Below are 16,053 nucleotides of genomic sequence, written 5' to 3' on the forward strand. Positions count from 1 at the left end.
GTAATTTGATGGTATGAGAAATGCTTTGGATACAAATAAAGACATATATACACTTGTGGATGCTATTGTGCAAAACAACATATTTTCCATTTGTTTAGAAACTGAATTTTTTTTTCAACTTAAAGATTAATGATGTCACAATGTAAAATTACATTGTCAAAAGGTTATTGGGAGACAAATCTGGGGTCATTCGGAGCAAGATGACAAATATAGATTAAAGAGTGAAAAATAGTATATGTACTACATGTATAATGCTGGTAAAATGCTCCCCTGTATTGTTCATTTTGCTATAAATGCTATTTTGTCTTTATGTTTTACAGTTCCTGGACACCAAGGAAGATTTGTGTTTGGTAAACTTCAGAACAAGCCAATCATTATGATGCAGGGTAGAGTACATGTATACGAAGGCTATCCATTACATAAGGTATATATGGTGAAGGTAGTAACATGTAGGAAACGACTCTAGCAGTTGATTTCTAATTTTCAAAAAATACTGACTGATTCCTGCTTTGAATAAGTAACAATTTAAAAAAAAAATCATTAAATATGATAAATGGACTCACATTTTTGTTCAGCATGTCATAGTTCTTCTTTCCTCTTTCGTCTACCCTGGACTTGAGGAGGGGATTTCTAGAAAAGCAGGTGACGTTTACCTACCAGTGCACCTGGTCCGGGGGCATTTCTAGAAAACCAGAAGACGTTTACCCTACCCGTTCACCAGGTTCATGCTCCCAGTTAGTGGAGTCCGAGTAGTTCATTTACTTTTGTTACATTGTATGTATTACTTTGGTTATTTCATGTTCTTTTTTGTGTTTGTCTGTTTTCCATGTCTGGTCTTTGTCCCTGAATTACATTCTTTTGATTTCCACTAGAATCTTGGTTCCCTTGATTACGCTTTTACATAATTGCATGATATTACATCACCTATTTATTTCTTCTTGATTGGAACTTATATACCAGTTATTCAGAAAATTGCTTCTGACAAGAGTAATTGCCATTCTTTATTGGTTGATCTTTCCTCGCTTTAACTGTGTCACATGTTTAAAGAGCAGTTAGTTTTTGAAAAATAAAGGGTAATTTCTTATTGTCTTCTATAAATAAAACTCCTATTAAACAAGCAGTATACATTCTCCACTAGATAATTGTCTATTTGATAGAAGTGTCTAACAAGACACTTGTGATTAAGTATTACTGTTGACCTACTTATTTTTATGAGCAATTTTTTTTTACTTATTTCACTAGCAAGAATGAACCTTGAAAATAGATTGCCACCAGTTTAGTCTCTTTATATTATAATACATTTTTATAGATTGTTAGACACAAAATTAGATGGCTTTGGAATTGAATTAACATACTAGATCAATGAATTGGTTTACAGCAACTTTGGGTTTGGAGGAGGGATCTCATAACCTGAATGAGGACTGTGATTTTCTTTTCTATCTCAGATCACTTTACCAATCAAGATACTGAAGCTAATTGGTGTGAAGACAATACTGATAACAAATGCAGCTGGTGGCATCAACAGAAGTTATAAAGTGGGGGATATTATGATAATGAAGGATCATTTTAATTTACCTGGGTCTTCATCTCTGAATCCATTGATTGGACCTAATGATGAAAGGTGGGTCATTTATTTTATTTTTGTTTTATAGTGAATTTAGTGAATGATATACCAGAAAACAGAAATTAACAAGTTGTTTAAATGCATTGGAAGAAAAATGTATTTATTCAATTTTTGGACTAACAAAGGGTGTCAAAATTAAGATGGTTCTTGAATGGTCATGTATTTAATTAGACATATGTCTGATCCTAACTATGAGCTGAGTGTCTATGGTTCTGTTGTGGCCAATAACTTACCATTGAACTACTTATGTAAAAAAAATATTATTCAACCAATTTTATTTTCAGATTTGGACCAAGATTTCCTGCATTATCAGATACATATGATATTGATGTACGAAACATAGCAAAGAAATGTGTGAAAGAATTAGGTTATGAAGACTTTACCCATGAAGGAGTCTATTCAATGTTTACTGGACCTTCATATGAGACAGTTTCTGAATGTAGATTCCTGTTACAATGTGGAGTTGATGCCACAGGTAGGTAACCATGTGTACATGCCAAATTTTTGTGGGTTATGTATAAAAGTTGGTTGATTCCACAGATGTGAAGTCTTGGGCCGGTTCCAAATTTATGTGGGTTTGCATAAAAGTTGGTTGATGCCACAGGTAGGTAGTCATGGGCTGATGCCAAATTTATTTGTGTAATGTATTAAAGTTGGTTGATACAACAGATGGGGAGCCATTACCTGATGCCAAGTTTATGTGGTTTTTGTATAAAAGTTGTTTGATGCCTTAGGTGGGTAGCTATGGGCTGTTGCCAAATTTATTTTTGTAATGTATTAAAGTTGGTTGATATCACAGGTATGTAGTATGGGCTAATGCCAAATTTATGTGGGTTATGTATGAAAGATGGTTGATGCAACAGGTTAGTAATTCTAGTCTGGAAAATACTGTTCGTGTGAAATTCATGCAAGTTGGGCTTCACATAAACTTAATGTGAAGGATTTCATCATACAAGTTTCACCTAAAATCTGTTGCAATATGGGTGAAAATCATGTTATATAATTTTGCCCGTGTAGTGTTTGGATGAGTTGGGTGCCAAAGAAGAGTGGTTGTAATAAAGCATTGGGTAAATGTGTCTTACATGTATGTGGTATAAGTTATGGGTGTTGATGCCAAAGTTTAATATATACTGGTAAATCATAGATTATAAGTAAAGATTTATCCAATTTTTAATTGAAAATAACATTTTACAAGGAAGATGTGACATTATATATATATATATATATATATATATATATTTATTCTTACAATATCTTAAATGATGCTTTAAAACTAAACTTACAGGTGCATATATTTGTTGTACATGGAAAAAAAAACTATTGTTGTTAGGGTATATCTAGGGGAAATGGGAATCCATTTTGACATATATTGTCATTACAGGCATGGAATTTGTAGGATTTAAACAAGATAGACTTAATTTTTGCATGTATTTAAAAAGCTATGCAAATATAATTTGTTTTATATATTTTGGGACTTATAGCCATTGCACACATTTTCTTGGCAATAAAAATCTTGATAAGCTATGTTACCAAGCATAGTTGTTACCCAGAGTTGTTTATAAATTATTTTGTGTTTATACCTTAGCACAAGTTGATAAATATATTCAGTGAGTTTCGGTGTAATAGTTTGTTGATAATATCAATCTACTTCGTAAAGATATCTATAGTTCTATTGGTTTTTACTGTAGGGATGAGTACAATTCCGAAGGTTATAGTGGCAAAATATTGTGGAATGACTATAGCTCTATTTGTTTCTGTTGTAGGGATGAGTACAATTCCGGAGGCTATAGTGGCAAAATATTGTGGATTGAAGGTGTTTGGTTTATCTTTAATTACAAACAGCTGTGTAATGGAATATGACAGTAAAGTTGTCGCCAATCATGCTGAAGTTCTTGAAACAGCAAATAAACGAGCTAAAGATGTACAGACACTGATAACAAATATGGTAGCTGAAATCCCAATATGAAGAGAATGTATTGTTATTGTTATTTTTGTTCAAGTTTTTAAAGCTGTATTTTGTTGACCCATTTGCACTGATGATAATAAGGCTAGTGCTCCCCATGGAAACATAAAACTGGTGGCAAATCTTTTTTTTTCAGTTGGTATATTTAGTGCCAAGAGAAAATTTGTTCAAGTAGGTACATGTGTTAACTTGGGTGAATTTTAAGCACCACCCCCCCTCCCAAAAAAAAAAAAAAAGTTTTTATACAATTTGATTCATTAAACTAGATGTAAAGTATTTTATATAATTTTCTCTTGCATCACTTTAAGCAAGTTATAGTTGTTTTTGAGCTCTTCTTGGTTAGTGACAATGTAAAATATGGCCGATTGATGAACGACTTTCTACAGTTAGTCACATCATGTGTGTCAAGGCCAGCTTTCATAGGATTTCAAAACATGTTACAATACAATTTGAATGTATTAATGGTAGATATATGTATCCTTTTGACTATTGTAAATGGGGAAATTTTTGCAGCAGTTTTATCTTTGTGGTTGTGAATATATAAGTGAAAGAAAATCATAGAGCTATTTGGGCTACAATGGAAATTTAAAGCTGTGCAAAAGCTGATTGATCAAAGAAGATGTCAAAAAAAAGACACTTCAAAAATTTTCCAGGTTACAATTTTAATGTTAGAGTACTAGATATCCAATTGTCTATTGCCTTCTATGAGAACTGGTGGTTGATTGGTTTTTACTTTGTCACTGAGAATCCAGAGCTGAAGATTTATATTAAATGACCTAAGTGGTATACCTGTAAATTCTATTATAACGAACACTTTAGCTATGTATCAGCCTTTCCTTGAATTATTGATCTCACTACAAACTGTGGTTTGAAAGTCTAGTCCTATTGCACAGTGACTAATTCAGGTGTAAAATTGAATAGTTAATAACTCATTTGTAATATCTATCACTGGACCCCAATTGGATCATGTATAATTGTTGGTATCATTTTCTGTATTGATGTTATCAGCCCATATCAACCTAAGATTAAACATACAATTAATAGTCCCATGGAGAAATAAATAACAAAGTCATTGACATGAATATTATGGTGGAGAAATAAATAACAAAGTCATTGACATGAATATTATTGTGGAGAAATAAATAACAAAGTCATTGACATGAATATTATGGTGGAGAAATAAATAACAAAGTCATTGACATGAATATTATGGTGGAGAAATAAATAACAAAGTCATTGACAGGAAAAGGAATAAACTGGACTTTCATTTTGTGCTGTATGCACTTGTCATGTGAATTACTATTTTAACACTTCACTTTAGTAAAGTTAACCCAGAAATATTATTTTCAAACTTATAAATTTGCTGCTCATAATATATTTGGTGAATTTTAATTAAGGCCTGTATCAAGTTAGATATTATCACTAAGCAAAGTCTAACAACAAGACATTACCACCAAAAAGAAAAAAAATTTGCAACATGCATATGGGTCATGCTTAATTACCCATTGGGGTTATTTGATGGATAGTAATAGAAAAATAAACATAGGTATTTACATCATATTGTATAATGAATGGTCTATTCGTGTATTTTTAGAACATCTGACATGATTCTTTAAGGAATGCAATAAGTCACATTTACCCCTTGACATTTATGATCTTAATTATTCAGCCAAACAGATATGAGCTTTACAAACATGCACTGAGATATTAACAACAAATTTAATCATTTCAAATGTTGTGTAAGATCTAACTTTTTTTGTCCTTGGCTTTGAGGATATATTTCATTATTTCTAAAGTAGTTATTTTGTTGATAAGTATCTGTTTGTCAACAAAAAACAGTTGCATGCCTCCAATATTTGGGTAAAATATAGGTTGTATTTGTTTTATAGGTCATTCAACTTTTCATTTGAAAATCCATTCAGTTTAATGTAAGGTGACCTTGTCACCATAAGAAAATCTCCAGGGAAATAGTACTAGGTCTTTGACAGCCGAGGAAGCCTACAGAAATTATTTGTTTTTTATCCTTTCTCAAGATCAATTGCAATATTTTATGTTAATTTAAGTACTGCCAATCTTTATGTACCAAAGATGTGAATGGTTACAAGAAGTTTTTGTACAGGTAGATAATTACATTCCCCTATAAAGATTTGAAAGGTAAGGCCTATAGAGATGACTCCAGGATATTAGCTAATTAACAAAATTTTCCAATAATAGGGGGGTTCCAACTCCTGTATCTACTACTTGAATGTCATAAGGATCCCCTGTTTGTTATACTGCCTTTTCCAACACTAACATTATTCAATTGATTCTTATTATTAATTTGACCTAAACTTGAGCCTGTCTTAGTCTTTAGAAATATCTATTCCCCAATTTTATGCTATAAGTTAAGGGCACAGGATCCAAATTAATCACTATGCTTTGCATTGTCTTTGTTTCATTTCAATGAGACCCCCCACCCCCCCCCCCCAAAAAAAAAAAAAATAGAATCTGAGGTAATTTTTTGGGGGATTTACAAAAAGTGAATGTTTTGCAGAATGACAAATAAGACCAGTGTACCGGTGTTAAATAAATATGTCTCTTATAATGATCAAATAATCTAACTTACTGAAAGACATTTATTTCTTAGAAACTTGTTATGATTGTGAATATTAGGTTGTGTATTCAGTACCATTTTTCAAGTTTTTTTTTTTTAATTGCTATAAATGTTTATGCTTGAAGAGATAATTCTGTTACTTTAATTGCCTTAATATTAGCATAAATATGTTTTAATTTACATATTTTGTATTTGGAACATTACTCTACTTTCCATTTGAAACATCACTGACATCAACGTTATTAATACCATTATATGAAGCTGAGTGTTGTCAAGATAATCATCCGGATGTTTTGCTGTATTTGTACAACCTGAAGTATCTTACATGTACATGTAGTACAAACATAGAATTCCTTATACGTCAGATTATTATGATTCTTAACATTAAAGTTCTTTGAAGTCGTTTTTGAATATATATATATATATATACTCAGATTAAGGAAGTATGAATCTCGTTCTATATAATTTCTATTTAGAATATGTATGTATGGTTAATTTGCATGTATGACACAGGTCAGAAAATTTGCTGCAATGTAATTATATGTCCGATTTCATTGTTGCTGTATTTCAAGTTTGGACTTAATAAGTTTTTACATTTCTCACTTAACTGTACTTGTTCGTTCATTTATGTAATGGAGGATTTTTTTTATCAGTTTTAGAAACCAACATAGACTAAAATAGTTTGAACTACTTGATGTGTACTTTTCTGCATGTTGACTATTAAAAATGAGATATACAATGATTAATACACATGTACTTTTAAACGTCTTTAAACAGGTGTAGATACCAAATTTCATGTTGAATGAAGTTGAAGTTTAATTTTCCAATATTACAGGAAGTAGACACTAGGTCTTTCCTTAATTCCAGTACTGTTTAAGAGTCTGCATATATAGATGCAAGACAGATTCAATGATATGGGCAGCATAAAGTTAATTTTATCCCTCTAATTTTTTATTTCAATGTAATGTTTAATTCATTTTGATTTCATGAGTTTTCTGTATCATAAGTGGGTACCTCAGAATAGATTTTCAAAGTTCCCAAAGAAATCAACAAAATTATGAATAGATCAAAGAATCTTTTTATTTATTTTGGAGTTTCTTGTTTATTTCATACTTAAAACATTTAATTTTATTATAAAACAACATTCATTTTTGAGTGAACATGAGTTTTTGACCTATGGATACCTTAAATAGTGTCTAATGCTAATTCATTCTGGCGTAGACACTGAATCCATTGATATACATTCCATCCTCCTTGTATTCTTGTTTTGAAGTGTAGATAGATTTTAACTTAATATAGGTTATATATATTTATTTTGTTCATGATTTTTGTACATAAGTGAATATATTTTTTGATATAGTGTGGATTTTATAATATTACTCAGTGTGTGGAGTTGTTTGTTATTGTAGTATGTCCTTTTGGATTGTGGTAACATGGTAACTTATGTAGTGCTAGATTCTTATAGTGCTCTACAGATATTACACAGTGTTAAAAAAGATTGACTCAAATTTATAGAACTTAATCATTGTTTGTGAATTTTTTTTTTCAAATGTTTACCAAAAAAGTACAAGACCACATGTTTAGTGGGAATTAAAAACCCAGATTTTGGTGGTATTGTTCATTAGAATATATCAGATTGATACTGAAATAGTATGCAAAATCTGAAAATTTTGTTTTGTATTTAGTCTATAGTAAAAAGATAAGTATGAAAATCATGGTATGTAACTTTAATGTGTACCGGCCAGGCAGTACATACATGTATGTACAACAGTAATCGTTGTCAGTAGAGAAACTGTACATATTGGTACAAGTTTTAGAAGTCATCCCAATATTTTCCCCGTTCCAATAATTTACATCCTAATTTTAGCTACTATTAGCTAATTTCGTTACCAGTAACAAGTTACTTAACCTTGGCTTAACTTTTCTTGAAGCTAGATGAGATATTGACTATAGTAAGGCAAGCTATTTCAAAAGGTGGTAGCATTAAATACAGTATTTTTTGTTGACAGTGTATATGAAATGTATTGACAACTGTATGTAATACATATAGGCAATGTTTAATAATTATTGCTACCTCAAAACATCCTTGTTTGCAAAATATTGTAATACTCAAGGGGTACATGTGTAATATATATTCCATTAATTTCACATGTGATTTACCATGTTGTCTTTTAGGTGTAAGTATATGTAAGAATCAGGCAAAATTTTAAATGACTTGCATGTCAAAAACCCACTGTCTGACTCTTACAGAGACTGACACAATAGTACTTTTCCATCTCAGAATCTGGCAAAATGTGTATAAGGTGTGGCACATGAAGGAAGTATTTATTCCTGATAACCTCCAGAACTTGCAATCAAAGTGTTTGTAAACTTGCCTTTTTAAGATATTGGCAGCTGAAATTTAGTTTAATTTAGTCACTATGGAAAAATGGGGGGGGATTTTTCTCGCATATAAGCAGTCAAAAAAAATTATCTATGCCACACATGCTTCGGGAAACTTTGATAGCTTTTCAGTTGTTTTCTCAATGTATTGAATATATTTGAGGCAAAAAAGAATAAATTGAGAATTATGATGTGCCACCCTTTGCCTGATTCTTACACAGAATGGTACTTTAAAAATTATAACTGAATAATGACTCTGTAGCCAATGCCACACACTGTAATGAAGTAGAATTGTCATCAAATTGCTTAGTTAGAATATATTAATTAGTCAAATTTAAGGATTATTGTACTAATAGCATTTAAAAAATACATTGATATGCACTTGTCCAAGAATTGCTGTATTTAATGTTGAACAGTAACATGGTGTTTTTATCATGTTGACTATCACAGTCATCATCAGATTTGTTTCTTGTTGCCTGATATGATAAGTTGCTCATTATAATTGTTTATTTTCTTTCCTTATTAAAACAGTACCTTGAATGTTTTTGTTTTACATGCATGTAATAACAAATCTTGATTTTTAAGTCTCAAACAAAAACAGGATGTCATGTTCTACAAAAAAAAATCATACAATAACATCTGCTAAACAACCAGATTCCTACTTTACACACACTACGACCAATAAAAGAAATCATGAATATGCGTAATTTCCAGTAATTTCTAATCATTTTGCAAATCTATTACAACAGACAGGAAGTAGATGTGTGATCAAGCAAAAAAGTTAACACAAACAACAATCTATCCAGATAGAACTACATACTAAATTTCGAATCATTCACATGAATATTTTTATGACAAAAAATGATATGACATTTTCTATGTAAAACTTAATCCTGGAGACCCCTCAAGTCAGAGACATAAAAATACTATGGATATAGGCAACATTAGTGTGTGCTAAGAGCAAAAATGTGCTTTCTTCCGAGTAAAAATACTAGGACACTGTATTTCTTACATAATCAGCAAAACTATAAAAAATAATGTGTCCTCGATATAGAATGTAACCTACCTTCCTGCATCGAGGTGAGAAGCAAAGTCTTGTCTGTCTTGTTCACGTTTCTAGTATGAACAACTTCACTGGATTTTGATAAGTTTTTCCTATGTTCAGTCATTATGTGTTCATGTGCAAAAAGCAGGAAAATAGGTACACTCTCACTCTTGCAGGAATTTCATATCCGACTGCAGCCAAAAATCGCTAATAAAAAAAGCCACACATCAAATTTTAAATCAATCTATCCATTGGTAGCTGCATTTTTTGTGACAAAATTTTCTTTATTATTCCAAAATGAAGAAAAAAGTTATATATCTGACAGCACCCAAATCACTTAAAATATGCATAATCTATATAAAGCAATAAACCAAATTTGAAATAAATCCATCATTGGGAGCCAAATAACTGCAAGAAAATTCAGATGGATAGAATTACAAACGAAGTGATTTGTTGACTGGGGTACAATTATTCAATTTATTATGGCTTTTAGATATCTTAACCTTGTAAACAAAACGCTTCCTTAACTATTATCAAATTTAATGAAGATAATACTTGTTCATAATTGGACATTATTATTCTCAGACAATTATAGGGACAAAATGCAATTTGTGTTGTTTTTTTTTTCAGATGATAAAGACTCAAACGGAGTAGAAGATACTTTTTTGAACTTGCACACAATATTAGCAGTGTCACATTTTAAAATTAGCTGTGTAACATATGCTATCAGAGGTATTTGCGATCGATGTAAACTATATTTCTGTTTACAAAAGCCAATGCATCAGACAACAAGAGGCTCTCAGGAGCCTGAATCGCTCAAGTGGTTGAATTCTGTCTTTCAAGGGCAATAAATTTAACAAGAAGTTGTCAAACAATTTTGACTCAAGAAGACATTTGTAGGACTTATCGTAAGGATCATTTCAGCAAATGAAAGTTTTTTCCTATATATCATAATTCTCATGATTGTGGCTGAAAATTGCAAAAAAATAAACAAAAAAAAACTAGTTAGTAGTATGTCAATTTTATTTCATAAACTTAAGTAAAGTATAATTATGTATACTTCCTAAATTACCCATGATTCCTCCTTCTTCCTTCGACTTTCAAACAGGAAAGTCGAACTTGGATTTTTTTGTTTTAAAAAATCGGCAATCATCTACGCCTATCTTGTAAATATCCAAAAGGATTACACAAATATTGCACAAAGTGCTTCTGAGCAATCACTGTTTTGTAAAAATGAGTGATTCTGTGACAGAAGTCAACATGAAATCTCCGTCGACATCGGGGTCGTCTGCTACGGCGAAAGGCTAAAAACCACTAATTCCACTTTCCATAGGCTTCTATGCTAATTTCACAATATTCAATGGCTTCTCTGGACTTTACCTTAACTTTAATCTGCAGAGGACTATATATCAGCATGATTCTACATATGTCAGCTCACAATCCTCAGAATGGCATGTGGGGTTAGCAGACTTGCAGTGCAGTACTGGTCATCGGAAGTGAAGGGTCTATAAATAGCATGGGAAATCCCAGTGTTTTCACAAGATAGGGGTATATTTAAAAATCATTATGGAGATTAGGCTTCACATCACAAGAAGCAAAATGCACCTATAAAATGTACAGAAATGTTTTTCCTTTCAGAAACTGTTTAAATTTTTTAAATAAGATGAGAACTTTTTTCACAGCACTATGAGGAACAGGGGTAATTTCTGCGTAGGACTATTTTTGCGTGTACGTTCCAAATGCTCATTGGTTGAATTGGTGGTCTGTAACCGAAATATGGCCAAGATGGCAAATCGTTAAAGGATTATAAAATCCCCAAAAAGAGTCCTCGTACAAGTAAATATGTCTACCAGGACTACTCCGAAAATGAGCTGTCGGATTCAACCGATCCTTATGAAGAGCTGAGTTCAGACGGGGAGATTTCAGGATCGGACCAAGAAAATGACCATTAAAAAACGGAAAGTTCTAGGGGAAAACCGGACGATGATTCCGATTGCGAAAGGTTTGACCCGTTGGAAACATCATCTAAGATGATTATTCGGGTAGCATGGCCCGCTACGTTGAAACAAATTTCAACACACATTTGTCAGAAAATTGTGTAAAGCACAAAGTTCTGGAAGATTCCCCGATACCGGACAATGCTATCTTTACGCCACTGAATGTATATGAATTCGTTGAGGATTTAATTTGTGACAGAAAAGCATGGCGCTTCATGAAGTTACATGACAATAGTTGTAAATTTATCCAGAAAAAGGTGGCCCAAGTTATGGGTCCTCTGTATAAAGTGTGGAGCGAGCTCGATTGAAGGATGCAATAGAAGAGGTAAAAAGCCAGAACGAAACCAAACCCCAGTTCATGAGTCACCTCTTTGTAAGACCAAAGAATGACGGGGGTATCAGACCTATTTTGCAGCTCAAAGAGTTGAACAAAAATGTAAAATACCAGCATTTCAAGATGGCGGGTCTTCAAACAGTCAAAAACCTTTTGAAACGGGGGGGGGACTGGATGATGAAGCTAGATCTGAAAGAGCAATCAAGGGAAAAAAGGTTATAGCGGTAATCAAAAGAATGCAATCCAGGGACAAAGACCAGACATGGAAAACAGACATACACAACAAAGAACATAAAGTAACTAAAATCATTCATACAAAGTAACAAAAGCAAATGAGCAACTCGGACTCCACTAAAAACTAGGAGCATGGACCAGGTGCACCGGTAGGGTAAGCGTCCTCTGCTTTTCTAGAAACACCCGCCTTGTTGCTCATAAAAAGTCAAGTCCGGGGTAGACAAACGAGGAAAGGAAAACTGACCCGTTAAATAAATCAGTTTTCATGGTGAAGGAAGCTTACACTTGTGTCCCAATATTGGAATCTCACAGGAGATTTCTTCGATTCCGCAATGGTCAAAAAGTGTACCAATATCGCACTCTCCCTGTGGGCCTCGAACCTTCACGAAAATCATGAAACAAATTATAGCCCTGATGAGGCGGATAGGTATGAGATTAGTTATCTGTTTGGACGACATTTTGATAAAAAGGTGTAATAAGAGATCAAAACACTCTAGTTTGGGTACTACACAACTTGGGGTGGGTTCTGAACTGGACAAAATCGAAAATAGAACCTTCACAAACAATCGAGTTTTTGAGGATGAAAATCAACTCCATAAAGAATGAAAATATTCTTATCGGAAACGAAATGCTCAGGTATAGTTCAGAAATGTCAGAACGTACTGAAATCCGATCAAATATCAATTCACGACCTGGTGAGTCTGATAGGTACATTAAACGCAACAGCCGAAGCGGTCATCCCAGCAGCCCTGTATTGCAGGGAGATGCAAATATGCAAAAGAAAATACCCCCTGAAAATGGAGAATTACCATTTGATGATCATGATTCCCCAAGAATGCAAAGTCGAAATAATCTGGTGGGTTCAAAACCTAAAAAACTGGAACGGGATTTCATCATCTCCCCAAGCCCGGATTTAGTAATAGAAAGCCTGTACAACCGGTTGGTGGGGGGGGGGGCTGTAAACGTGGCACAGAATATGAGAATGGGCGGCCCTTGGTCAGAAAAAGGAAAACTTACACAAAGATGCGTTAGAACTAAAAGCCGCGAAATTCGGTATCATGGCTCTGACAAAGGAACAGAAAAACATACATGTTCACTTGAAAATGGACATCAGGACTGGGAATTCCGCCATGCGGAAAGTTCCAACAATTGGATGCTAAACAAAACTGCATTTGTTCAGATAAACAAAGTCCTGGGCCCGATGTTGATAGACATGTTGACCGACTGAATGCAGTTGAACAAATATGTGAGCTGGAGATCGGACCCATTTGCTTTTCTTAAGGATGCATTTCAAATGAACTGGTTGAATGTGAAACCATACGCGTTCCCCCCATTTTGCCTCATTGCACGGTGTCTCGCAAAGGTGAACAAAGAGAGAGCAACCCTAGTTATTGTGACCCCCGCGTGGCATTTTATCCCATGCTACTGGAAATGTTAACATCGGTACCGATTGTGCTTCTGCCAATGACGAAACTGTTAACCAATCCGAAGAGGGAGAACCATCCACTAATCGAGTCCAAAATGCTCAAATTAGTGGCATGGATAGTCGAGAAACAGCAGGACTTTCGAAAGAAGCTCTCAACCTACTGGTCAGCTCATGGAGACCAGGTTCGAAATCAGCTTATAACAGCTGCTGGCGACACTGGGATCGCTGGTGTAGTGAACGGGGCCTTAATCCCACTCTGTGGAATCTATAGCGAACTTCTTATCGCATTTATTCCATCTTGGCTATGAGTATAGTACTGTTAATCTTTATAGGTCTGCGATTTCAGCTTTTCATGATGAGGTTAATTCCGAGAAAATAGGTAAAATAGGCGACGAGTGCTCGCAGGGATATTTAATGAACGCGCCCCTCTTCCAAGATACACCAAAACATGGGACGTGGCTGTAGTTTTGAGATATATAAACGCCTTAGAGCCGAATAAACAGTTGCGTCCAAGGGATTTGACGACCAAGTTGACAATGCTGTTGGCTTAAACTTCAGCTGCCAGGTCATCCGACTTGCAAAAGCTTGACATAAATTTCATGGACATACAGGACGATGAAATCGTTTTTACAATTGTAAAGCTTACAAAAAATCGGAAAACGGGTTCATTACCCCATAATGTTCAAATCGTTCAATGAAAACGACAATCTTGACGTTAGACAGTGTCTCCTAAGTTACATTGACAGAACTGTAAGCATTCGAGATGTCGACTCCGGACAGTTGTTGATCAGTTTTATAAAACCTCACAAACCAGTCCAATCATGCACAATTGCTAATTGGCTAAAATAAAACGAGTGTTAGCATTTGCAGGCATCGACACTTATATAGATATTTATATAGATAGATAGATAGATAGATGTCCAGCTGGCCGAGTGGTCTAGGGTGCTGGACTTCGTGCAGGCGGTGTTCCAATAGATGTCACAGCGGTACGAGTTCCCGCGGAGGGAACGACCAAAAAATTGCATCACAAATTTGACAGTTCTAACATCGTTGGGAATTTTTCAGACCTTTCTATAAGTTTACATATCTGTATCAATTTGATCCGATGGAACAGTGTAGTCAATAGAGTCGTCACATTCTGAGACACGTATATATATAAACAAACATGCTTATTGAATACACAATCATTATATCATTATTATATGTACAACTTTGAACATACATAATTGTACCTTACGTAAGTTTCTGAAATAAAATTTATAATTTAATAAGTGCGCGAAGCGCACGTAATGAAATTATAATTTTATGAATAAACTTAAGGTAAGTTCCCACCCATTGATTGCATGTGTATTTACCATGTTTTCTTTTTCCATCATTTCCAGTGTGTAACACAAGAAGTAGCCTGACCAAAAGACTGTTTACCTAACATTCGATGATTTGCACAGAGTTTTCAGCCAGTATTTAACAGAACTGGATTTGACGAGAGAAATTCAGAGACAATTTCCTTCTTTGAGAAAGTTTTTGTTATTAAAATAAATATGTGGAATTAATAATTTGTTACAGAAGAGAAGGCAGGAAATTAAAAGTTTAATCTATGATAGGAAGGTTTATTGAGTGAATTTACATATGACAACATATTTTGTGTATATTTAAGATTTTAACTTTTATGAGTCTAAAAGTAAAAAGAATGGAAATGAGGAATATATCAAAAAAGATTACCGGTAATACTGGGATTAGGTAAATCTGCATAGTGCACGTTACGTCACAATTGCAAGGTGCTCGTTACGTCGTGACAGCTGCTACGTTACAATTACAAGGTGCCCGTTTCGTCATAGCGTTGATCATAAATCTAGAACACGTCAGATCGATATCAAGGCCAGCCTGCAGTTGCAATTTTTAATAGTCAGCAGGAAAATCAATGTATTGACAAAAAAGAAAGAGAAACCCCTCAACAACACCCTAAAACAAAACACACAAATACATACACGAAAAAAAAAATCCAAGAATTTCCCTAAACAGCCTCATTAAGAAGGTGGAATCATGGGTAATTCGTTCCCATGATTCTTTGCTTTGAAGGGCTCCTTTGGGGGAATTTAGGAAGTATACATAATTATACCTTACTCATAAAATTATAATTTCGTTACGTGCGCTTCGCGCACTTATAAAATTATAAATTGCTTGTTAAACAATTGAAAGGTCTTTCCCTTGTTGCATATTATGTATCAAACCAAATGTCTTTACGTGAATATTTCGAAGAAATAATTTTCAAGGGAAAGACCTTTCAATTGTTTACAAAATTAACAAACAATTGACATACTAGTGTTTTTTTTTATTCTTTCTTCATTTGCTAAATTATCTTCGACATGCTCTTCCCTATTCGTCTTTGAAAGATATTACCGAATTTGGACCACCAATAGAGCTCATTAGGGACTTTTATAAGATGATTTTGTGAAGG

General features: G+C 33.7%; 1 protein-coding gene across 1 annotated transcript in view; it reads left to right on the top strand.

The window, feature by feature from the left end:
- The window catches only part of LOC148616131 (purine nucleoside phosphorylase-like), a 30,696-nt gene extending 21,594 nt beyond the window's left edge, over positions 1 to 9,102 (top strand). Inside the window, exons 3-6 of the mRNA XM_088582843.1 lie at positions 321 to 424; positions 1,446 to 1,621; positions 1,909 to 2,099; positions 3,388 to 9,102. Coding sequence (XP_088438969.1) covers positions 321 to 424; positions 1,446 to 1,621; positions 1,909 to 2,099; positions 3,388 to 3,590 — 674 coding nt within the window. The 3' untranslated portion in view covers positions 3,591 to 9,102. The remainder of the gene's footprint in view (positions 1 to 320; positions 425 to 1,445; positions 1,622 to 1,908; positions 2,100 to 3,387) is intronic.
- Positions 9,103 to 16,053: the final 6,951 nt, after the last annotated feature.

Source organism: Perna viridis, chromosome 5 (genome assembly GCF_037379345.1).
Source record: "Perna viridis isolate PV_CMFRI_1.1 ecotype Kerala chromosome 5, ASM3737934v1, whole genome shotgun sequence".
Lineage (NCBI taxonomy): Eukaryota > Metazoa > Mollusca > Bivalvia > Mytilida > Mytilidae > Perna > Perna viridis.